At 36.0% G+C, this 25419-nt stretch overlaps 1 protein-coding gene across 6 annotated transcripts in view; it reads left to right on the top strand.

Annotated features, from left to right (window-relative positions):
- Nucleotides 1-25419, top strand: part of TRPM3 (transient receptor potential cation channel subfamily M member 3) — a 2946644-nt gene that overhangs the window by 2285437 nt on the left and 635788 nt on the right. For all 6 annotated transcript variants that reach the window (XM_044064372.1, XM_044064373.1, XM_044064374.1 and 3 more), the window contains one exon: nucleotides 15972-16072. In XM_044064372.1, coding sequence (XP_043920307.1) covers nucleotides 15972-16072 — 101 coding nt within the window. The remainder of the gene's footprint in view (nucleotides 1-15971; nucleotides 16073-25419) is intronic.

Raw genomic sequence — 25419 nt, 5'->3', positions numbered from 1 at the left:
AGATGACATTGTGATCTGTAGTGAGAGTAGGGAACAGGCGGAGGAGACTCTGGAGAGATGGAGATATGCTCTAGAGAGGAGGAATAAAGGTCAGCAGGACTAAGACAGAATATATATGTGTGAATGAGAGGGAGGATAGAGGAATGGTGAGGATGCAGAGAGTAGAGGTGGCGAAGGTGGATGAGTTTAAATACTTGGGATCAACAGTTCAGAGTAATGGTGAGTGTGGAAGAGAGGTGAAGAAGAGAGTACAGGCAGGATGGAGTGGGTGGAGAAGAGTGTCAGGAGTGATTTGTGACAGACGAGTACCAGTAAGAGTGAAAGGGAAGGTCTTCAAGAGGGTAGTGAGACCAGCTATGTTATATGGGTTGGAGACAGTGGCATTGACAAAAAGGCAGGAGTTAGAGCTGGATGTGGCAGAGTTAAAGATGTTAAGATTTGCACTGGGTGTGACGAGGGTGGACAGGATTAGGAATAAGTAGATTAGAGGGTCAGCCCAGGTTGGAAGGTTCGGAGACAAAGCCAGAGAGGGAAGATTATGTTGGTTTGGACATGTGCTGTGGAGGGATGCTGAGTATATTGGGAAAAAGATGCTAAGGATGAAGCTGCCAGGTAACAGGAAAAGAGGAAGGCCTAAGATAAGGGTTATGGATGTGGTGAGAGAGGGCATGCAGGTGGTTGGTGTGGCAGAGCAAGATGCAGAGGACAGGAAGAAATGGAAACAGATGATCTGCTGTGGTGACCCCTAACGGGAACAGCTGAAAGAAGATGATGATGATGATGTTATCCTTTCCAAAAAATAACCTGAGTACCCCACACACAATTCAACAGAAATCATTGATTTAAACATGGATTTATTAATAAGCCTGACCGAATGTTCTAAATAATTGTAACAGTCAGACATCATTGGCCTTTGTGGTGGATCATTTAAACACTATGCATTTTGGGAAGACAATAAAATGTGTCTGTTTTTGGATTTTTTAACAATATTATTTGATTCTGTACATCTATTTCAATCAGAACGTCCACTCTATTCCTTTTTCATAATTAGCCCCAATTACTCCGGTGACTTATTTTGTTCCTTTGTCTCTACCAAATAGATGGAGCTGTCATTAAGAATGTCAAAACGTATCTGTAAGTAGTGATCAGTAGTAATCACAACCATCTTTTTGTTTGACCTTATCTGACATTTCATAGCAAAACTGGAATCATTTAACTGCTGCAATACCTGTAATTGACATTTTTCAGGGGTAAAATTAAATTCTTTTTTTACTAGACTAATCTTCATTAAAAATATACCACACCTCAAGATTCAAATCATTTGAAACATTGCTATGTCATTAGCAAAACAGGAAATACTGTTATACTTATAAATATACAAAATGTACAATTAGTTTCACATCTTTTAGTGCTTTTCTCACAATAATATTTTTGATACTGTGATAATCCAAAGTGTATACACTTTGGATTATCACAGTATCAAAAATATTATTGAAGAACACTGGGACATTGTCACAGGAAACCCTTTTCTGATTAACATCTTAGGTGAAGCCCCATCATTTGTTTATAGGAAGGCCAGGAACATTAGAAGTTTTGTTGAATTTAAATCTAGACCATGTGAGAAAAGCACTAAAAGATGTGAAACTAATTGTACATTTTGTATATTTATACAGCAAGGTGATAGTTTTTATTGCCCTTATTTAAAGAAGATCATTAAAACCAGTGCAGGGGGTGACTGTAACACTAAAAAAGTAATTTACAGGGCCCTGTGCAATGAATGTGATGCATTCTATGTGGGCAAGGCTGTAAATAAACTCAAGCAAAAGATTTCATGTCATCTGTCAGAAATCCGCTCTGGATGTAAAAATAATGCACTAGCCAAACACCTTTCTCTTCATAAAAGAGACACAGGTTTTAAGTTCCAGATCCTGGTTCACATAGACATGGGTGATCTTGAAGGAGACATCCCGAATATTCTGGAGAAACATGAACTCATGTGGCAATTAAAGCTGAACTCTTTTAGGAAACCTGGACTAAGCTATTACTGTTCAATTAAAAGTGCACTGGAACTTAGAAAATTGCCACATTGTTTACATGACTAATTGTATTTTATTTTATTTTATTCTACAAATTGGTTTTAAATACCATTTTAAATCAGTTGAAATGTAAGTGTTTATTTTGTTTCCATCATCATACATACATTTTTTCCTTAGTTTAATTTTTTTCTGGTTCTTTTTTCCACTTTATTCAAAATGATGTGTAATAACAATACTAACTAATTATACAATTATATAGGTTTTTAGGGTTCTTGTACACAGACCTGAAGAAGTCTAGAAGGACGAAAGCGATCTTTGTTAACAATAGGTTATGAAAATAGAAATTGATTTTTACATGCAAAATGTATATGTATATATTTATATATATTTTTTGATTGCCAAATGAACTAAAGTTGATATATTTCCAGCCATGTAGTATATTGTCTTGGATAAAATCACAGACTTAATAATCTACTTAATAATTTGGTTAAATAAGAGGTACCACATCATTATAACTTTTATTTAAAGTACATAAGGGTTATATATTATTATGACAGCTACTAAGTAGGGCAGGACCAGCTCAAATGTCACACTGATGGGGGAAGGGATGTGAATTTAACATGTGTACCAATAACACTTTGTTTTACAGCACAATAAACCACTCCAATGCCTGATAAAAAGTATATATATATATATATATATTTAGAAAGCTTGTGAGGAAATTATGACTCTATTTTTGTTTAACTTGGATCACTTGTCTGTGTACTTAATAAAGGATTTTTGACTGGAAACAGACTGCCTGCCTTGCTTGGATTACATTCGAATACTTAGTAATGCTGTACAATTACATATTTTCTATCATTACTTTTTGTTTTGTTTTGTTTTGACTTGATGAGTTTACATTCGCTACTTCTACTACTATTGTCTGATCTGATTAATATACAGTGATTAACTAGAAATATATGGACTGAAAATCTTACACACAGAAAAGTTTCTTACACTGTTTTGTTTTTGGACCCATTACACTTTAGTGGGTTGTTTTGAGACTTAGGGGATACCACCGAGATTACTTGTTTTTTGCAGTAGCTGAGTGCCAGACAAAGCATGCAAAAGCAGGATTTGTGGTACAGGCAGTAATGCAGAGATACTGAGCAGCACTGGCTGTATGTAGGCTGTGATCTCTCTGTCTTGCTTTATAAATATATATTTATCTTTCTCTCTCTCTCTCTCTCTCTCTATATATATATATATATATATATACACACACACACACACACACACACACACATGTGTTGTGTGTGTGTGCGTGTGTGTCTCTGTGTGTGTGTGTATATATATATATATATATATATATATATATATATATATATATATATAAAATACACACACACAAACACACAGAATTTATTACTTCATCTTCCTGAAGTGAGGCTTGATTTTAGAGGGATCAGTTTACTATATTTGCTAATCACAGTTGTTTCACACATATTATTTTGTTAACCAATGTACATTATTATTGTCAGAAGAGTTAGAGTATGATGTGCCATTTATTACTGCATACTGTACAATATATTATATCCTCGAAATCTGCAAACGCTATCTATAGTGAAAATGCCGTGCATTGAATTCACTATTGTGGGGGGCTGTGCCCCTCACACACCCCCTGCTAATTATATATACCAACTCCGAGATCACACTACAGTGAGGAAAGGGAAAATTTTCCAATCTTCACTGTAGTACGATCTCACTATTTACAGTTCACTGCATGACATTTTCGCTGTAGATAGCATTTGCTGTTTACAGCTTTCAAGGATATAATATAAACCCATACAATATGGCTGTGCATTCTCTTGTAATACATTTATTTATTGTATTGGAATGTGGAGCATCTTATATTCTGTTATAAATTATGTTTTATCTTTGCTATTTAAATAAGTGTTGTAAGCTTTTTTGAAATGTGTTTTTTTTTCAGTAAAAGCTTTGCTTAAAAACCACTTTCTAAAAACTACCCAAGTAGCAGATCTACCTTCATTGCTTTCCTAATGCAGAAAATGTCCCTTGGTAGGAACAGATCTGTAATCAGGAAACAAAGCCAATACAATGTACACAAATCAATGAAAAATGGCTAAAACCCACATATTCTAGATGTATAGGTTCCAAAACAGTTCAGAACTTCCTTCTGTGACTTATAGAACAGTAGATTGTAAGTAGTCAAATACCTCTCAGATGTGGTTCTCACCTGAGAGCAATCTGCTTTAATGTTAGAAAACTACAGAAGTTTGCATCATTTTTGCCCCTCTCCAAAGCTGCTGTTCCCACCACAGTCAGTAGCTACCAGCCAATTGTGAAATCCTTTCCTACAGCCAAAATGTTATAAAAGTTAATCCATTGACAAATACTTGAATATATTCAATAGTATGGTATATCACAAACAGCATGGACTCTATCCCAGGTACACTACACTAACAACGTCATATATGTCAATTAACCAAATCTATAACAGTATGAGAAATGTATTACTCATGGGTACCATTTTCCTGGATCTTAAATGTGTCTTTGAAATTGTTGACTACAATCTACTATTTTGGCAGATGAGCAAAACAGGATTTACTCAAGAAGCAATTCAATGATTCGAAAGTTACATCGGCAATAAGACCTTTGTATTATACCATAATAATGCTGTCTTAGTGACAGAGTTTACAACATAAGGAGCCTGGGATCTCTAGTATTCACTCGCTTTACCAACAGTCAGTTTTACAATCACACAGGTGATATTACGTTTACAAGAGGACATAAGTCACCCAACACATTTGATAAGCAGTTACAAGAAGATTTTTGCCTAGATATAAAATTAGCTCACTTCTCATAATCTAACTGTTAATACCCAAAAGTCTGCTGTCATGGTATTGGGAACACAAAAGGGAATCACACTAACTCAGCCTCTAAACTTTTAGGAGTCAGAAGGACTATTTATACCCTCGACTAACCTGCAAAGGTATCTGGAAATTATGTTTGATAACAAGTTATCTATTGCAGACTTGTTAAACAACAGGATGATAGAGCTCTAAAGCAACTTAAAGTATCCCGTGTAATTTCCCACCTTCTTACCACTGTAGCTTGAACATCAATACCCAAAAATGTATTAGTTCTATATATTAAGTATGGCCTACAACTAATCTAAATTACAAAGACAGTATTACTGTCCTTCAAACACCCAGGGACAAAATACTCAAGATTCATTTGTTTATCCTGTAAGTGGGAACACCGATGTGATACCTTACAGAAAAACACATTTTTACTACATACTCTAACCAATAAGCTGATAAATGAAAGCTAAAGTCCACTACCTTTGATCAATTTTCCTAATTTTAATGGTATCATATTTCATAATCTACCTGCCTAAAATAAAATTTTAGTTCTAACAATTGGCAATTTAACATAAAAAATATTGTTTCTAATATGAACCCGATGACTACCCTTTATTATCCCAACATTTGCATCATAATTTTACCATGAAAACATTAATGAATTACAAATTAATCCATCCCTCACCAACCTGTACATGACAGAAGACAAAGAAATTGCTTTCAGCCTCCTATATATATAAAACATACCTCATAATCCTTTTATTTGTCTAGTAAAGTATTTTTGAATCTTTTCAGGTCTTTCAAGCTGTGGATAATTCCAGTCTTTCAAGTTATCTGTAATTATAGACACAAACCAGAGCACAATATTCCGTAATAGGTCTTATTAGAATCTTATATATAAGCAACAATGCTTATTTCTCCCTACTCGCTATAGTTCCAGATATATTTTTGAGCTCATATTAACATCTTTAGATCATCTCCAAAAGATGAACTTCAAAAGTGCCTTTCAAAATTTAAATTTGTATCAGTCCTTATACCTAAGTTATGTACACTGTCAATCGCACCTATTCAACAATTATTTATAGCATATGAATAACAGCCTTCTGTGTGGAGTCTGCATGTCCTCCCTGTGGTCGAGTGACATTTAACGACATACAGGTAGGTGCGTGCATGAATGGGTGTGCCTTGCTTGAAGGTTGGGTGTCGGGCTGGCAACTCGGCACCATAAAAATCCACTGTCAATCATTAGCGGACCGGAGTTCTGCTGTGGCGACCCCTAACCAGGAAAAGCCGAAAGACATTACTATGAATAACAGCTATTCCCATCTCCAAAATGTATCACCCACATTTTTTTAATATTAAATTTCATACCCTTAGAAACAGGCTATAAAAATAAATCATGTAAATGTCCTTTTAATCAATAATATTAATTTATATGGGTAACTACTGATGCAAGCTTCGAATCATCTGCATATTTACATAACTATCTTTTATCTGAATCTGGGACACTTGCCATAAAAATTCTAAAAAGATCCAGTCATAACACAGATCCCTGATGCCATTACTAAGCTTTTTTATCCTAGACAAAGATTCAACATTTTTTTCCTTACATAATCTATTACTCAACCAGTTTTTAATCCCTCTTGGTACATAATAATTAATACCATACTCCATTAATAATGTAATTATTCTCTAAGGAGATATAGTATGAAAGTCCCTAGCCATATCAAGATAGACTACATCAACTGGTTTACCCATAGCTAAACATTCTATAAGTAGCTGATAATAATAAAATAAATCAATTAACCCGGAGCAACACAGAACAAAACCATCTTGGGAATAATCCTTCTTATCATGTAATGATTCAATTAAATATTCTGATATTACTCTCTCAAAACTTTTACAAAGGACACTAGTCAAACTAATTGGTATATAAATCTCAAACATAACTAAATCACTTCTCTTGATTACAGGTATAACCAAAGCTTATTTCCATAAACCTGTAACAAACCCCAAACCTAGTGATGTTTGAAAAAATACTGAAGACAAGGAAGGATATACCCAACAATACATTTCAAAAATGTCTATTTAATTTATCAAGACATGCTACTATACTAGATTTAACTTTCTGAAATATTTTCTCAGCATTATTAAATAATTTTCAACAGTCCTCCATTAAATCAAACACAGTATTACTACAATCATACTTATTATCTGGTATACTAACTACAATATTTCTAAACATATCAGCCATAATCCAGTTATCAGTAATTCACTTCTTATTTACCATAATACTATAATTTCTACTTTCAACCTTAATACATCTTAAGTCTCTAAAAAAGCCTTTTTATTATCAACTGTATAACATGCCAGTCTCTTTTCAGAATTTCTTCTAGTTATTCTGAGATGACAACTAAAACTAGCCCTAACCTTTATATATCTTTCTTTATTTTTTTATGATGGCACAGTGGTATAGCGGTAGTGTTGTTGCCTCACAGCAAGAAGTTTTCCGGTTCAATTTTTGGCTGGAGTGCCTTCTGCATGGATTGTGTATGTCCTCCAAGCATTTGTGTGGGTTTACTCCGGTTTCCTCCCACGTTACAAAGATGCATCTGGAGCATTTTTTCCCTGGGTCTCCACTGAAAATTGGCTTTGTTCCAAGTCATACTTTCCCAGTAAACAAATGTTAAATAAATACAATTGTTTGTATTAGGTTGTCTCCTAAACGTATTCCACAAAAAAATTAATCTTTTACAAAACTTATCTAATTCTCTGTTCCCCCAAGGGGATCTATAATTTTTGTCATTAATAATTTCCAATGGAACATACTTTTCAATAACTTGAAAAATATAGTCAAAAGACGTTTGCCAACCAAATTCAATATCTCTCATAATAATGACTCCTCCCCAATTACAGTTTATAAATTGTTCTCTAGTTACTAAATGATTAACTTTATAATAAGCCCACCTCTGTAATCTGTTTTTCTATCAGATCCCAAACTATCTAGAACAATTAAATAACCCTCAATATACTTACCTGTATTAATGCATAAAGCATCTAAGATGTTAGAACTTCTTCTGACATCCTTAACAATTTGTGTATAACCATGTCCCTGACTATATTTTATTACATCACATATTACCCCAGTGGAACTTTCATAACAATCCCATTTAACACATGGTACATTAAAATCTCTTACAATAATATCAAAGTTATTATCAAAACAAGATGACAACAAAATATCAAATTTGTTAAATTCTTCCAAACTTTACTTCAATGGTCTATAAAACAAACACAACTCAATTACTGATGTATTAAAATTTATTTTAGTTGATATTATCTCAGATTTCTCACAGATATTATTTATATTAGAAGCCACCTTTTCCCTTATATAGAATGATACTTCCCCACTTTTTCATGCTATCTTACCCAATGAAATGCCTTATATCCTTGCAATCCTAAAGGTATCAGTTAATATTGCTTACTACATCAGACTCCCCATTTCTAACTATTGTTTCAAGAAAAATAATTTATTATTAAGACTTCTAGTATTACATAATATTAATTTTAATTGCACCATATCCTTCTGTTTCTCTATTCTCAGTAATGCTAAACAACCTCTAAAAGAGAATTCAAACACATTAGTTAGTTTCTTTAAAAGAACTGTATCCACCAAATAACTCAAATGGGTTTTATCTTTACCAAAGAATGCAGGATTAGTATCCATTTCTTCCCATAATGCAATAACCTTTAAAGCAGCTCTGTAACAAAGTTTCCTAATATTATTAGTAAACCTTTTAGCTATTTTTGTTAATGTAAATCTAATATTCTTTACAGTTATACCATCAAAAAAAGATAATCCAAAACTTTTCATCTCACTTAATTTTGTCATCTCATTAGTGTAATCATTACAAATGAAATAGATAATCCTACTGACATCACTTACTCCCACAACAATAATAACATTCACATAGCTTTTCTCACCATCAAAAATTATTTTTAATGCAACTAGAATATCACACACATATTTCAACCTCTCTGGCATGTCACAATAATCTGACCTTTTCTCAAATTAAGTAATAAATTCCTAACTCCAGTAACATAGAATCACCAATAATCAACACTTCTTTATGGGATAAAGTATTTTCCTTCTCATTAGATCTACTATCACACCATTTACTTCTTCCAAACCCAATGAGCAAATATCAGAAGAACCTAAAGCTCTTCTTTGGTGTACCTCTCTCCCAATTATCTTCATTATTTGAATCATCTGCCTAAAGAACTCTATTTGTACCACACCTATTTTCAACCTTATTACACAACAGGGTTTCTTTTACATTGATAATAACCTCTGGTATCCTTCTTCTAAAATCCTATTAGTTCCAACACCCTTAGTATCACCACCTATATCATTTCTATGTTCCCCTTGGTCCATATCATCCTTATTTTCTGTATTCACCTTCACTTCTACATTATTATCCTTACCCACATTACCACACAAACAATTGGGAGTAAAAGTCTGAACCTCTTTATTTTTAAGAATTTTAAACTCTGGAATAATAACTATATCCACTTATACCCCAAGGTCTAAATAATCTTTTATAAGATTGAGTATACTGAAAAGTTTTATAGCTCGGCATTTAATACAAATAAGGTTCTCAACACTCCAACCATCTTTAATATTACTGTGCATCTTGCATACCTTGCATTGGAACAAATGACTTTTATCCAATAGATCCTGCAAAGAGAATTTATCAATTTTTCCAATATATATAAAAACTAACTAAATGTATATACTCACACTCACCTAACTCATCTAACAAGCTTAACATACAAAGTCGCTAAAATGCATCCTTGCATTTTCACATCACTGTGAGATGCATCTGCTCACTCACATCCACTAACAGAGAGTGATTTAAATTCTTTTAACAGTCCTCCTGTATGTCCTGCTGGTAAAACACTCACCCCTTGCTGCACCTCTCAAAATAAGCCTTCCCCATAAAACTCAAACTAAAACAACTCAATGGGACTTTTCCACATACACGCAAAGCAAGGTAAAATAAAATAACAGCCTATCTCAGCTTTAAATAACAGAGCTTTCCAAACCTTCTCCTGTTCACTCCTGTCCACTTGTAGCGAGTGATTTAAATCCTTTTAACACCCATTCTTTAGGTCCTGCTGGTAAAACACTCACCCCTAATGCACAACTCAAAATAAAATGTCACCCAGCCCTTAAAAGGACTCAATGGAACTTTGATACACACACACACACACACACACACACACACACACACACACACACACACACAGCAGCAAAGTAAAATAAAATGAAAGCTAACAGCCTATCTCAGCTGTAAATAACAGAACTTTCCAAAACCTCTCTTGTTCACTTGAGTCCATTTGTAGGAAATAATTCAAATCCTTTTAACGGCCTTCCTATAGGTCCTGCTGGTAAAACTCCCACCCCTGCTGCACCTCTCAAAATAAAACTTCCCCAGCTCTTAAAATGACTTGAGGGGACTTTGACCCCCACATACACATGCACACAAAGAGTAGCAAAGTAAAACAAAATGAGAGTTAACAAACTGTCTCAGCTGTAAGTAGCAAAGCTTTAAAAAACCTTTCCTATTGTGTTTGTTCGGGCACTGGTCAACTGTTGTAGTGCAAAACTACAGTGTTCCGGGTAGTAAGAGTACTGAAGTCAGAAATCAAAACCAGTTTCAAAGTTCAGTAACTGGAAACCAAAATCCAAATGCCAAAACTTCACATTCAAGATATACAAGTTCCAAGCAATGAGTAATCCAAAATACTTTCCTTCAACAGCATATACAGCAGCAGACTTCAAGGAATAAACTGCCTCTCAACTCTGACACGCACCCAAGAAAGACTTGTTTTATACCGAAAGACTGTATACAAATGTAGTCATTACATATGCTCAAAATTATCTTAAGTAAGTCTAACTGCAAATAAGGTCTTTTATATAAGGTACTGTCATCTTTATAGTTTATATAATTTTGTACACCAAATTATTTCTTACATGAGTCACATGGGCACACAGTCACTATATCTTAGCATTGACTTCCCCTGGTATTTATTACACTTTTTTTCCTGTAACACATATCATACTTTAAACTCTTTGAGTTCACCTAACTACTAAAATTATCCCAGAAAAACATTTAACTTCACTTCAGTTGCAGGAAAATACTGATATTGTTTTTCCATTAAAATAATTATATGTTCATAGGTTCATAAGTGTGTACTAGGCTAATGGCCCTGGAGTCTTTACAAGCCTAGCCCATAGACGTACGCTGGCATCATGCCACCAGATGTTAGTTCCCAGTGCCTCTATCAAGTAGAGCCACTGGAGTGATCATCAGTGAACTTTCTATTTCCCATCCACTCATCAAGATTTCTATTGAAGAGGGCCATTGAGGTGCACTGCTTGACATGTATGGGAAGGTTCATCCAGAGCATGGGCAGTCTCTGGGTTATGAATCTGCCCCTCCAGCATGTTCTGTTGATTGTGGTAATGAGGTAGAGGTCTCTGGAGTGTGTGATGTGGAGGGATTGGGATTTCTTTAGATGTAGCATTTCTAATAGAGCTAGGTCAGACATGGCTTTGTAAGTCAAGCAGAGATCGCCTCTTAGTAGATGATATTTGACAGAGAATAGCTGGAGTTTTTTGAGTCTGTCCATGTAGGACATGTGTTTAAGGCCTAGGATCCCCTTCATGAGGTACTTTTGTGGCCTTTCCAGCTGTTGCATGTGTCTAGTGAGGTACATGCCAAATGGGGCATTATACTCGATGATTGGCCTAATGAGGGAAGAGTAGAGAGAGGTGATGACCTCTTTCTTCCTGGATGCAAAACCCTTGGTAATGAGATGTGCCACACAGAAGGACTTTCTGACCACAGTGGCAATGTGGTTGTCAGAGGAGTGGTTACTCTCAACTTGTATCCCCAGATCTCTCATAATGTCTTCAGTGTTCAGTGGGCTCCCATCGATGTGGCAATTAGTGGGAACTGAGTTTTTCACAAAGGGGATGATGATGCATTTTTTTGGCATTACGCTTAAGGCCATGGTTTCGACACCAGTCATTGGTCTCAGTGAGGCCTTTCTGTATGATGTCTACATCACTTGGGGAGTTAATTATGTCTCCCAGCTTGCAGTCATCTGCAAACTTGGTCAGCCAGAGTCCCTCCATGTTGGCCTGGACTTCTGAGAAGTAGATGCCAAACAGGGGAGGACCCAGGACCAATCCCTGTGGGACTCCATTCGTGACTGGTCGGCAGTCTGACTTGGAGTCTGCTACTTTCACAATGTGGGTTCTATCTGTGAGACAATTTGCAACCCACCTAGTGATATAGGGGTTGATGCCTAGTCTGGTAAGTTTATCAATAATTCCTGAGTGGGGAATGGTATCAAAGGCCTTAGCCAGATCAAGGTTGGCTTTATGAACTGCCTTGCCCTCATCCACAGCTCTGGTGACTGACTTAAAGAAGTCAACCAGGTTGAGCAAGCATGATCTATCTTTCACAAAACCAAATTGTGTGGTATCTAGAGTTTGGAGATTCCCTATACCCTTGTTAATTAGGTCCATGATGATGCGCTTAATAGCCTTACATATCAGACTCATCTGGCTATTGGGGCAATAATTCCCAGGGTCTGTAATCTGTAGGAGAGGGATGACCGCAGCAGTGTGCCATTCGGTAGGGACAAAGCCTGAGATGAGGCTGTGATTGAGCAGATCACACAGATGTGGTGCCAGTTCACTTTGTAGTTCATGTAGAACAAATCCAGGGAAATTGTCGGATCCCATAGAAGCTGTATTCTTGGCCTTGGACAATGCAGCTTTAATCTGTGCTGCAGTAGTTCTGGTACCTGGCATTCCTCCAGTAATGTGATTGGTCCTTTAGGGGGGAAAAGAGGGGGAAAGTTGGCACTGAATCTGTCAGCCAGTATGTTGGCAATATCTGTTGGCTCAGTATAGGAGGTTCCATTGTGCAGTAACTCAGAGCAAACCTGGATATTGCTGTGGAGATTCTTGATATAACTGTAGAAGGCTTTGTGGTTGTTTTTAGTATCTGCTGCAATTCTGCCTTCATAGCTGGCTTTAGAGGTTTTGATGAGGGATCTCAACTTTTTGTTGAGGCTAATAAGGGAGTTTTGCCAGTCTTGGAACTTCACCTTTTTACTGCAACAGTTTCTTCCTTCTGTTGTAGAGTTTATTAATGGCAGGGGACCACTAGATTGGCTTCCTTTTTTTGGAGGATAGCATCTTGGTTCTGTTGGGTATGACTAGTTCCATGCATTTATATACGTGTTCGTACAGTGCATCAATGTATGAGTCATCAGTTATGCATCTATTTCCCATTGGCATGGGTGCTGTGAAGTTAGCCACATCTGTTTTTAGGAGCCCAAAGTCAGCTTCAGAGAAGTTTTTCTTGGTGGTTACCTTTGTGGGGGGTGTGGAAGAGATGTGGATTTCCATGGTGATTAGTTTGTGGTCAGATCTAGAATGATGTATTCATCTGAAATGTGAAATAAGAGGAAACAAACATTATCAAAATCAGTTAAGTATTAATGGCGAAAGTTTATATATATTATTTAAAAAACAGCCTGCCATTTCTTTTCTGTAATATAATCAGTAATCAAGTTCATCTATATGAATTAATTATCGAAACATATTAAATATTTGTTCAAGTGTATATTTTAACTGAATTCTGTCTACTTTATCATCTTGGGTAAACATAAGGAAGTGAATGAAGCCAAGATCAATATAGCTACTATACCCCAATAAGCCCCCCACCCCCACTTGTGCATGACTTTTACTTTTCTTGACCCATTTGCTGGTGGTGACCACATTTCCTGTGGTAGGGTCTGTATAAAGAAAAGAATAGTGTATTGCATTTAGAATGGCAAATCTAAAATAAAAGTGGTATTATTAATATAGTCTAAAAGGTAGCACATTCATTGTCTAAGAATTTATTATTGCTATTTGTATACTTTCACTGAAAAATGTTAACCTAAAGAAAGAATTCTTAAAATACATAATAATAGGTATACTGTGAACAGTTTATTCATCTGTAAGGATTATTTTATTAGTCTTGTTTTTTTTTTTCAAAATTGTGTGACACATAAAATTGATGTATTATTTGAATAAATCCTTGAATGTGACTCAGTGGTTATTTCTGATATATTTTAATGGAGATGGTGTCTTACATATTGTGTACCAATATATGTTGAACAACTAATACATAAAATGAACTCAAAACAACTGAGAATTATACTTCCTCATTTTAAGCTTACTTTCTGTCAGATTATTAAACTTGTCTCCTGCATGGTCTTTTTATGACTATTATTATTACTACTGTCTTTCGGTTTTCCCCAGTTAGGGGTCGCCACAGCGGAACTCCGGTCCGCTAATGATTGGCAGTGAATTTTTATGGTGTCAAGTTGCCAGGCCGGAGCCCAACCTTCAAAGAAGGCACACCCACACATGCATGCACCTACCTGCATGTCTTTTTAAAGTGAATTTGACCACGGGGAAGACATGCAGACTCCGCACAGAAGGCACTCCAGCCGTTTTTATGACTATTATCATTACTGAAAGAAATTTGTAAATCCCAGCTCTATATAAAGAATTTGACCTTCTGTTACTTAAAGATGCAGTCTCTTTGAGAACTAACACTCATTTCAAACAGTTGTCTTTGAGCAGCTTTTTTTAATGGATTACCCTCCCAGTCTTTTTCTCAAAGGCTTACATCACAGACATGTTTCAACATCTCAAGTTACACTGGAAGCTCCTGTACTTCTTCATAAGAATGAAGGGTTTCTGGGGAAGGTCTGCTAATGTGCTCTTTTTTTCCTTGGGTTTGAGGAGAAGGAAGGAAGCTGATAACGAAACAGATGATTAAAAGTACTGTTTTTTTTTATTCATTGAAGAGGCCTATAGATATTTTTCTACTGAAGGAAAAGGACATTCATATTTGTAGTACCTTTATCACGATTGTCACTTGCTGATCAGTGCATGCCTTTATGAAATATTCCAGCTTCAACCTTATAAGACTGATTGAAGCTCTAATATTTCATAAAGCCAGGCACTGATCAGCATGTGACCATACAAGTGGGACATTCACTGCAAAACAGTTACCCTGCAGGTCATCATTTCTTGAGCATTTACTTGCATCAATCTTTTAATTAAATTACATGGAGAACTGACCTGGTCTGATCTGGATCCATTTCAGTTATGACCTAGGTCACAAGGGGAATGGTAAATGCAATATAATGTGATATATAAGACTAATCAGCGAACTCTTCAGCTCCTCCTAGAGTGGTTATTTTCAGCTCTCCCACTGGATTGGAAACACTTCAGTGGTGAACTTTAAAGTAAAATAATACATATTTACAAAGTTCTCTCATAAGATTCATAGGAGACATAAGAGTCTCAAGGCAGTTTAGTACTGTGACCATCAACACCTTGCCAGTGCTCACCCTCAGACTGTACCTAACATGTCCATATATCTTCAAGAAAGGATTGTGAAGATGGTTCTCTTTTTATGCTGTCTCCGTCCTCTTGAATGCAGCAGCACTTTTAAGACTTTATTCTTATATAGACAATTAGAAAATAACTGAATATCGATATGACATTTAAGTTGTAATAAATATTATTTTGGAAGTGTTATATTTTATTATTGGAAGAGTTTTATTTGATATTCAGGACTGTGGCAGTGTGAGTGAGTGCCCTAATCCAGTAAGCTGAATGCATGAGATGCTTGTACTGGTCAAATGAGGTATGACGTCCACTGAGCAATGGAAGTAGGAAATTGCAGTGATTAGGGTTTACTTGTCCAAGATTCATTCTCCAAGATATATAGCAATGTGTATACTCAATTATCTGTTCAAAATTCTTCAAAGTTTCAAAGTGTTTCTCAATAAGATAAAAATGTGTCTGCTGATAAATTAACAAATACCTGAAACTCTATTGTTTAAAATTTTCCTGTCTGTCTGTTTCTCTCTCTCTCTCTCTCTCTGTCTTTCTCTCTCACTCTTTTTCTGTCTTCAATAGGAGCCAATGCGTCTGCCCCAGACCAGCTCAGCTTGGCCTTAGCTTGGAACAGAGTGGACATTGCACGGAGTCAGATTTTTATCTATGGACAACAGTGGCCGGTATAGTATACATATTGCTTTAGGATTCTTTTAAACACAGCAACTTAGCTAACCAGGTCACACAGAAGAAGCATTACAGCCTCTAACTTTATAATTTCTTATGTGTGTAGATCTTTCTAGAAGAAGTGAATGAAAGCATCCAAGGTAATAGATTCCAGGAAGTAAAGTGCAAATGACTGTTATACATGGGTTAATGCAATTTATCTTTTGCATTGGAAAGAGATTTGAATCATTATGCCAGATTTATTTCAGTGTTGTGTATAAGATATTGTGTTTTAGTTTATATGCTTGTTTTGTATTATTGTTTTCTTGGTATGCTTTATTGGCAACAGTGTTTCTCACTAATTCTTATTAAAAGCAGGCATATATACTACATTCTTCACTGTCACTAAAGTATATAGTCTCTCTAGCTTGCCAGAGGAAGCTTACTTTTGAATTGCCCACTTTTCCATTAAAATCATTTTACTATTTGCCACAGGACATGCAACGTTTTATTACTGTATGATAGAAATGAATTTCAAGCAGATGATGTTATGCTGGTCATCTTCATAAACGGAGGCTTCTTGCTCATGCAGGGAGATAACATAAGAGATTAATGAAATGAAAAATTACTAAAAATATAAAGTATTTAAAATGAACAAATTACCCAGCATCTTAACAGTTTCATCTTGTCAGATCTATGCTTTTAAAAATATGTTAAAAATAGCTTTCACATTTTTGAAAGTAGAAAATTGAGAATAAATAGTTATTGTAAATGGAAGAAGTAACCAAAACATTAAAGCATTGCTATCCAATGTTTATTGAATTCAGAATCAAAGTCATTAAGAAATGTGTCATTATACTAGTAATTTACATATCCCTACCATCACATGCTTTATTATTCTCCAAAACAAAACCAAGAAAATATTTTTACCGTCTCCACTTATCATTTTCAAGAAAGCTGAGCCTTTATTGCTATTTTGGCCATTTTTAGCACCCATATGTAATAAGATACATGTCCAAAATATACAATTTTCAGGAAATTATTATAAAACAATTACCTATATAATCTCCTTAGATTGTGTTACTAGATTCAAAGTCACTGGAATGAAAACAGCTTGACTACAACATATTAGTTTAATCCTATGTTATTTACTTATAAAAAGAACAAAAATAGAGAAAAACAAACTTTTAAACTTTATAGGTCTTTAGTCAAAAAACATAATGTATTTATACTTTTGGTACACTTTGTATTTTTTACTCTGAAAATAAACTTTTTTTTTATTTTAAACTGAGTGTTTTAGAATGGTTGTACTTGTCAATTTCTGATAAGCATTCTGTCATTAATATGACCCTGCCTATGGATGCCAGGATCTCTCTATACTTTCATAAGTGTGTATAAGGCACATTATATCTGATGTTTGTTAATAACATTTTTCTTGAATTATTCTTTGACCTAAATATTGCTTTAAAGGATATTCCAGCCATATAAACATTGAAAGGCTTCTTAATAAAATTTTCAGGACAAGACACCTGGATTCCTGGCCTTATACTGAGAACTGCATGAACTCATAACACAAAACTAAGTAATACAATAGTGTGGATACCAGTCTTCACTTGTCAAAACCATGTTTCATGCTCTACCATTTAATATCTCCGAAAATGTCACTTTCATCTGGGAAATATATCATTTAAGTTATGATATCTTAAAAATTACAATAAAGATATGTTGCTGATACTTAGTAAGATTGTCAGCCATAGCACATCATAAGTATATGCTTTGGGGAGCTAATTGGCAGAAAAATGAGAAGCCTAATAGTTATGTAGACCTGATGGGGTGGATAATTTATTATCAGGAATATTAAAAAGACCTTGGCAGTGTTTTTTTTTTTTTGGAACTGATAATTTTAATGTTGCAGGGTACCAAAAATGCTTGGTCCAGAGTGATTTTGAAAGGTGTGGTGTGAGGAGATGATGGGTGGGGAGAAGCTCAAAGGAGGATAATTTTCCACAAGAATATTAACAATGTCATTGGGGTCAGAAAGGAGCTACTCAAAAATAAGGTCTACTAAATTTTTTGCCTCCTTCCAGTCAAGTTAAACTTGAATTAGTATGCTTCATTTTATAGTAACACATTTTCTACTTCAATATACTGTTTGTGAATTAGTAAATTCTTGTCTTTACTTTCAACATAGTCTCTATACTAATCACTTTCAGCATAGTCTCTATACTAATCACAAATCTCTCTTTAACTGCCAAACAACCTTGTTTGTGTGCTTGCAGTGATAGTTATTTAAAGTATTCCAGAGCCACTTATATTAAGCTTTTGTTCGATACTGATATTTTCAGCTTATTACTCACCTTAAACCGATAGTTTTTCATCTTTTCTCCCTATGTGGGCCAGGGCCCGCTCCATTCGCTACTCTCACTCTGGTCCCCACACTGATCCCATCCCCTCTCCCCCCACATCATTGACCTTACACCTAACCTAACCCCTCCCACACCTCTCTTTGACCTATCCCATAACCCCCCTAATCATTCCCACAGTCATACCATACCTCCTAACTACTCTACATCCCCACCCATTCTAAATAGGACCATATAGTGCCCCATCCCCTAAACTGTCACTGTCCTGCCCATATTCATTCTATCACACTGCACTCAACCACCACCATGCCCATTATTACTTTTACTAGGATCTCACTTCTCTCACTTACACTCTGTCTCCTAACAGTAATGACAACTTTCCAGATAGCCAACATACCTCCTACACCCACCTGTACAACCACCACACATAACCCACATTTATCAAGTTACTCAGTCATCCACCCTAGCTTATTCACAGCTAATACCTCTGTACTATGCAAAGTAAAAATTCTACCTCTCTAAGGACTCCCCCATTATCATACCACCAGCAGCAACTATACCATTTTAAGAATAAAACTGATAAGTATAACCCACATAATTTGCCAAAGCATTAAATCCCAGTGCAGTGATTTACAACCCAATCCAGGCCAGTTACCCCCCTGCCCCAGACAAACCTAGCAATTCTTTAATGCTATCAACAATAAATCTCCAAAGCCCTAGAAAGGAAATAGCTGAACTCCAGGCATGGATTTCACAAAAAAACCCTGATATTATAGCAGCTACCGAAACCTGGCTGAAATCAGATGTAAAACACACCGACTTTCTCCCCCCAGGCATCTCATGCTTAAGAGACAATCAGACCCACAAGAGAGGAGGAGGAGTAGCAATACTCTTCCCTAGCAAATATACATTAATTCCCTACTCAAAACCAACACCCAATTTCTCCCCAGCTGAAGTACTAATCTCTGTATTAAAACTTAACAACCATAAAAACATTTCCATAATTGCTCTGAATATTCCTCCAGGAAACAACATACCAATATTAGAAAACATACTTGCCTGGACTTCATAAAACATAGATAATGAAACTGTCATCTCAGGTGATGTAAACATTGATTGGCTAGACATTGCCCACAACAATCCCTCAAAAAAACATAAACCTTTACAGCTTCTCCCAACTAATTGAAGACATCACCAGACCCCACTAAAATAACAAGTGGAGCTCCACAGTAAACTGGATATTAGTGTCCCACCCTAACAGTATCATCACTGCAGGCATACTACCTAATACCATTAGCGACCACCACCCAACATATATCCTATGCAAAACAAGCCCAACGCAAGGCCAATACCAACACAAATCAAACAGAAATTTGACTAAGTTCCAACCATTTGAAGTAAATTGGGAACCCCTCAAATCCCTACCACTTAATGAGGCTATTGAATTCTTTAACTCAACATTCCTAGACATCCTAAATAGGCAAGCACCCACCCACCAAAAACGAATAAAACATAACCATGCAAGCTTGCTCTCAAAATCCACCAAATAAGTCATGTCCACAAGGTATAAAATATGGAAATCATAGCAGAAAAACAAAGATCCCTTAACTCTACTACAATACAAGCAACTCCATAACCAGGCAAAACATCTAATAACCAGTGATAAAAAAGCCCACTACCTTCACCTACAAAGCCAACATAAAAATAATCCCAAAAAATTCTGGTCCTCCATCAACCAACTATTACACTCAGGCTCTCAAGGCAACCCATCCCCTGACCCACAAAACCCCACTTCTGAACTTGCCACCCTCTTCAATTCCTACTTCAGTGACACCATAGCTAACCTAACCACCACCTTTCCTACAGTTAGCATCACCATCACCATCACCAAGACAGCTGATGACCAAACCATCCCAGAAAACAATTCTACACACAACTCAAACTTAATATTCTCCTGCATACCCATTGCCACAATAAAAAACTTTTACTTAAGCTAAAACCCTGTACCCTAGCCCCCTGACAATCTACCCCCACACTTCCTGCAGCTAGCTGCAAACACTATAGCTTATCCCATCAGCATACTCATTAACAGATTGATTAAAGAATCCCTTCAACCAGACATCTGGAAAAAAGCATTCATTCTTCCCTTACATAAAGGTGGCACCAACATAGACACCACAAACGTTTGATCCATAGCAATTCTCTCACCGCTCTCTAAAATACTAAAAAAATTCATCCATACCTAACTCCTCAACCACCTGCTTGAAAACCAATTTCTATCACCCACTCAGCATGGTTTCAGACCAGGACACAACACCACTACCATCCTCCTGTCCTTTCTGGATACAGTTAACCGGGCATGGGATTCTGGTAAAATAATCACTTATTTTTTCATCAACCTCTCCAAAGCTTTTGATCACTTTCCTCCTCTCTAAACTATCCACCCTCCACATTTCCTCACCTACCCTATAATGGTTCAATAGTTATCTCTCCAATAGGCAGCAATCCACCAAGTGGCAACAGTCTTACTCTCCCTTCCTTAATACGTCCACAGGGGTATCTCAAGGCTCCATACTTGGTCCTCTCTTATTTAGCATCTTTATTAACAACTTTCACTCCACTCTTCCACAGTGCTCAGTAATCTAGTATGCTGGTGACTTTACAATAATATGCATTGCAAATTCCAGCTCTGAACTCCAGCAAATCACCCAGAATGTCCTCTCCTCTACTGAATCCTGGATGCATAACAATCATTTTGCCCTAAATCCAAAAAAAAAAAAAACTAAACTAGTAATTTTTACCCCTAAGAAAACCACTCCCCTAGATAAAAAAAAAAAAACTCTTCACTATACAAGCCCAAGACAATACTGCAATGGAAGTTGTCCCACACACTAAATTACTAGGCATTATTATAGATGTTAATATAGATATTAACTTTGACCTACACATAAACAATAACATCAAAAAACACACCAAAAGCTTGGTATGTGCTACAGGCACCAACCCTTGCAACTATGTTTTTATTACCCTCTCTCCTTTATGGTGCCCCTCTTCTCACTAATATCCATAATTTTACAAAATCCAAACTTGATATGCGTTACAACAGAATAGCCAAATTTGCCACCAAGGCTAAATTCTCATCCCACCACTGTAACTCAATGAAACAATTAGGTTGCCTGGAACTCCCCCACCACCTCTCATTTGCTCAACTAACTACAGTACACAAAATAATCTGCAGACCCACAGACTGTCCTGCTCTCTCCACTCTACTTGCCAAATACCAACCCAGCAGGCAACTAAGATCTGAAATGGATCTACTTCTAAAAGCAGAAAAGCCCACCTTACCAGCTGGTCAGTTCCTCTACTCCTTCACTGTCACCAAACAATGGAACTCGCGTCCTCGTTCTATAAGAAACACGGGCAGCATCAACTCTTCCTGGCTATGTACCTGCTCTATAACCTGACCTCTTCCTTCTGCTTATATTATAACTAAATTCCTATGCTTTTTACTACAGGAGACTTTTGACACTTTCTCCATGTTCATTTTTTCATCACTTGATAGTGGTACAATAATGCTGGTTAATATATATCTCTTTGTACTGTACAATAATGCTGATTAATATATCTCTGTTTATACCTCTCTGATTGAATTCATCTGGCAAACAACTACATTCCTGCTTTTATGTATATATTCTGAATATATTACTGTAATCAAATTAACTAGATTTCTTCTTTTATGTATATATTCTGTATATATTACTGTAATCAAACCAACTAAATTCCTACTTTTATGTATATATGTTTATATATTATTGTAATCACTATGTGTAACACTGTTTCTACTTCTGTACCAATGAATGTTTAATTTTTTTCTGTATCTATGTTCTTGCCGAGATTTTTTCCCAGGGCCTCCACTAAAAATGGGCTGTTTTAGGCCCAGTGGACTTTCCTGGTAAACACATGCAATAAATAAATAAATAATGAATGTTTCTGTTTATTTCCTCATCTGTGCTGCTTTTCTTTTGTTCCCATTTCACCATATCATCCTGTGAGCAGCCTTTCTTTTTCTAGGACAGTTTAAAAATGAACAGATACATTGTATTAACTGTCTGATTCTTTTTTAAGGCCTGACCATTATTGCTTGCTGCAGAGTCTTCTGCTTAACACTGATGGGGGGAGCATGATGACAATATTGTAAATGATTCAGGGGTTACAGCAGAAGCTCAAGGATGGAAAACAAATAGTTAATAATGGGTCTATATTAAATAAACGAAACGACGAAAGAGCGAATGCTCTTTCGTTGACACATAAAACCCAAAATCACAAAACAGCAAAGTTACAGAACAGTGATTTTTTTCCCAGGGAAAAAAAATTTGGGGCCATTCATGGGACTTTGCTGTTTCCTCCACTCTGGTGTGATCTCGGAGTTGGTATATTTAAGTAGAGGGGGGTATGGGGGCATAACTCCCTACTTTATTTCGTCTTTATAATTTTTTTTTTGGAACAGCGATTTTTCAATTGGGAAAAAAGTCTCTGTTTTGTAGCTTCTCTGTTTTATGGTTTTGGATTTTACGTGTCGACAAAAGAGCATTTGCTCTTTCGTCATTTCTTTATTTAATATATACCCTTAATAACTACTGGCTTTAAATGTGAATGATACATTTATAGTGGGATGACAACAGGTTCCACCATTACTGCCATAATTTGCTTTTTCTTTTTTTCTTAATTTTGTCTGATGTTTGAGTGAGTAACTCCTCTAAAAGTGTTCAAGGTGAAATTCCATGAGCACCAGCTGCCTGAAGAGAAAGACACTGAGGAATATAATACCCATCATTGAAAGACACTGAGGAATATAATACCCATCATTGAAAGACACTGAGGAATATAATACCCATCATTGAAAGACACTGAGGAATATAATACCCATCATTGAAAGACACTGAGGAATATAATACCCATCATTGAAAGACACTGAGGAATATAATACCCATCATTGAAAGACACTGAGGAATATAATACCCATCATTGAAAGACACTGAGGAATATAATACCCATCATTGAAAGACACTGAGGAATATAATACCCATCATTGAAAGACACTGAGGAATATAATACCCATCATTGAAAGACACTGAGGAATATAATACCCATCATTGAAAGACACTGAGGAATATAATACCCATCATTGAAAGACACTGAGGAATATAATACCCATCATTGAAAGACACTGAGGAATATAATACCCATCATTGAAAGACACTGAGGAATATAATACCCATCATTGAAAGACACTGAGGAATATAATACCCATCATTGAAAGACACTGAGGAATATAATACCCATCATTGAAAGACACTGAGGAATATAATACCCATCATTGAAAGACACTGAAGAATATAATACCCATCATTGTTTTCCATAAGAAATCATTACCGGTGTGGTTTCTAGGTATGTGCTGGCAATGATTCAATTCTTTCTCCCTTCTTTGAATTAATGCAACCATGGAGTTGGTTTATATAAGTTTGGGAGGATGCTGGGGGGAGACTTTGCCTCCTCCTCCTCCTGACAAAATGCTGAAAGTTAACATTTTCACCCTTCTATGTTTTGGGCATTATGTTCAGCTTTTTTGATGCTTGCAGTTGCACAGTTTAGAGATTCATGATAGAATCCAGTGGCAGATACATAAGCTGCTTGCAGTTTGTATAATTAATTGTCCATTAGGTTTAAATGGGAATGAAACTGTAAGAAACGTCTTTCTTTTTGCTGATGCCATAGCATGTGCATGTCACAGCTGGCAAAAGTTCTTTATTAACAACATTTGCTGATGATAATTCTGCTGCTTTTAGAGTAATACACCATGTACTGACTCAGGAAATACATAAAGTTTAGATAACAATGGTAGGACAGCATCATAATGTTATAGTAATAAATATGTAACATTAAGAATTTACCTTATATGCCTTCAGTCAGGAACAACACTTCAGGATGTGCAAACAGAAATTTTATTCTTACAGCGCTGGGAGACAATCTTCATAGCTGTTGATAAATCAGTCTCTCTGAAGAGAGACAAACTACGTTTTTATACATTTTCTTATCAAAACTGGTCATGCAATTTGATTATTACATTTTAATTATTCTGACTAATAGAAAACTTTACAAATGTCCTCATCCCTCATGATTTTCACCTTGGACTTCACATGAACACCTTTCTATACATGATCCACCTGCTTTCAAGGGGTCTTGTTTCTGACCTTGGATGTTTCAAATTTGACTGGTGAAGCGGCTTAGTCCACGAAAGCACTCACCCAACATTTAACTTTGGAATTAAAGTTTTTTTATGGTCTTTGCAGCTGTGGTCTATTGCTTCCTGCTTTTTTTATGTGATTTGACTGTTTTTTGGAGGCACAGTTTACCATTACCACTTATTTTTTGTTCTTTAGTATAATAAGAAGTGCAATGACAATACCCTGGATTATGCTAGTTCCCAGGTTACCAAAAATACTGCCCAACCATACAAAAAGTGTCAATAATTTTGATGTGCTGTCCAAATCTTTGGACCTTTGTTTCATGAAATTTGCCAGTTTTTCCTGTTCATCATGATAGTCACTGATATATGAACAACGACTCCCTATGAGAGCACATGACATCCCTTTTGTAGCAAGCATTATATCAAGTCCCATTCGATTTTGCAACACCACAGTTCGCATTTCAATCATTTCTTGATTTGCCATCCTGATGTGATGTAATGTTTCGTTGGCCACCTCCTGTAGAATATGAGAAAGCATGGTGATTTCAAGCATTGTCCTTTGCACTCCATACCCAGGATTAAAAATTGAAGATACTTGCTCTGCCCAGTGGATTGCTCGCTTATTTCTCAGTCTTCCTGCTGGTGGGTGCTCAACATGTTGAATAGCAGGAGTAATATAACCTACAAAGCAACATCAAGACCAGTTTGTAGGCAATCAGGGGTAGGCACGATCACCACAGATGTAGTAACGGTC

This window comes from Protopterus annectens, chromosome 2.part2 (assembly GCF_019279795.1).
Source record: "Protopterus annectens isolate FY-2018-M chromosome 2.part2, PAN1.0, whole genome shotgun sequence".
Taxonomy (NCBI): Eukaryota; Metazoa; Chordata; order Ceratodontiformes; family Protopteridae; genus Protopterus; species Protopterus annectens.
Note: the sequence above shows the minus strand (reverse complement) of the source record. Positions and strands in the feature narration are given on the sequence as shown.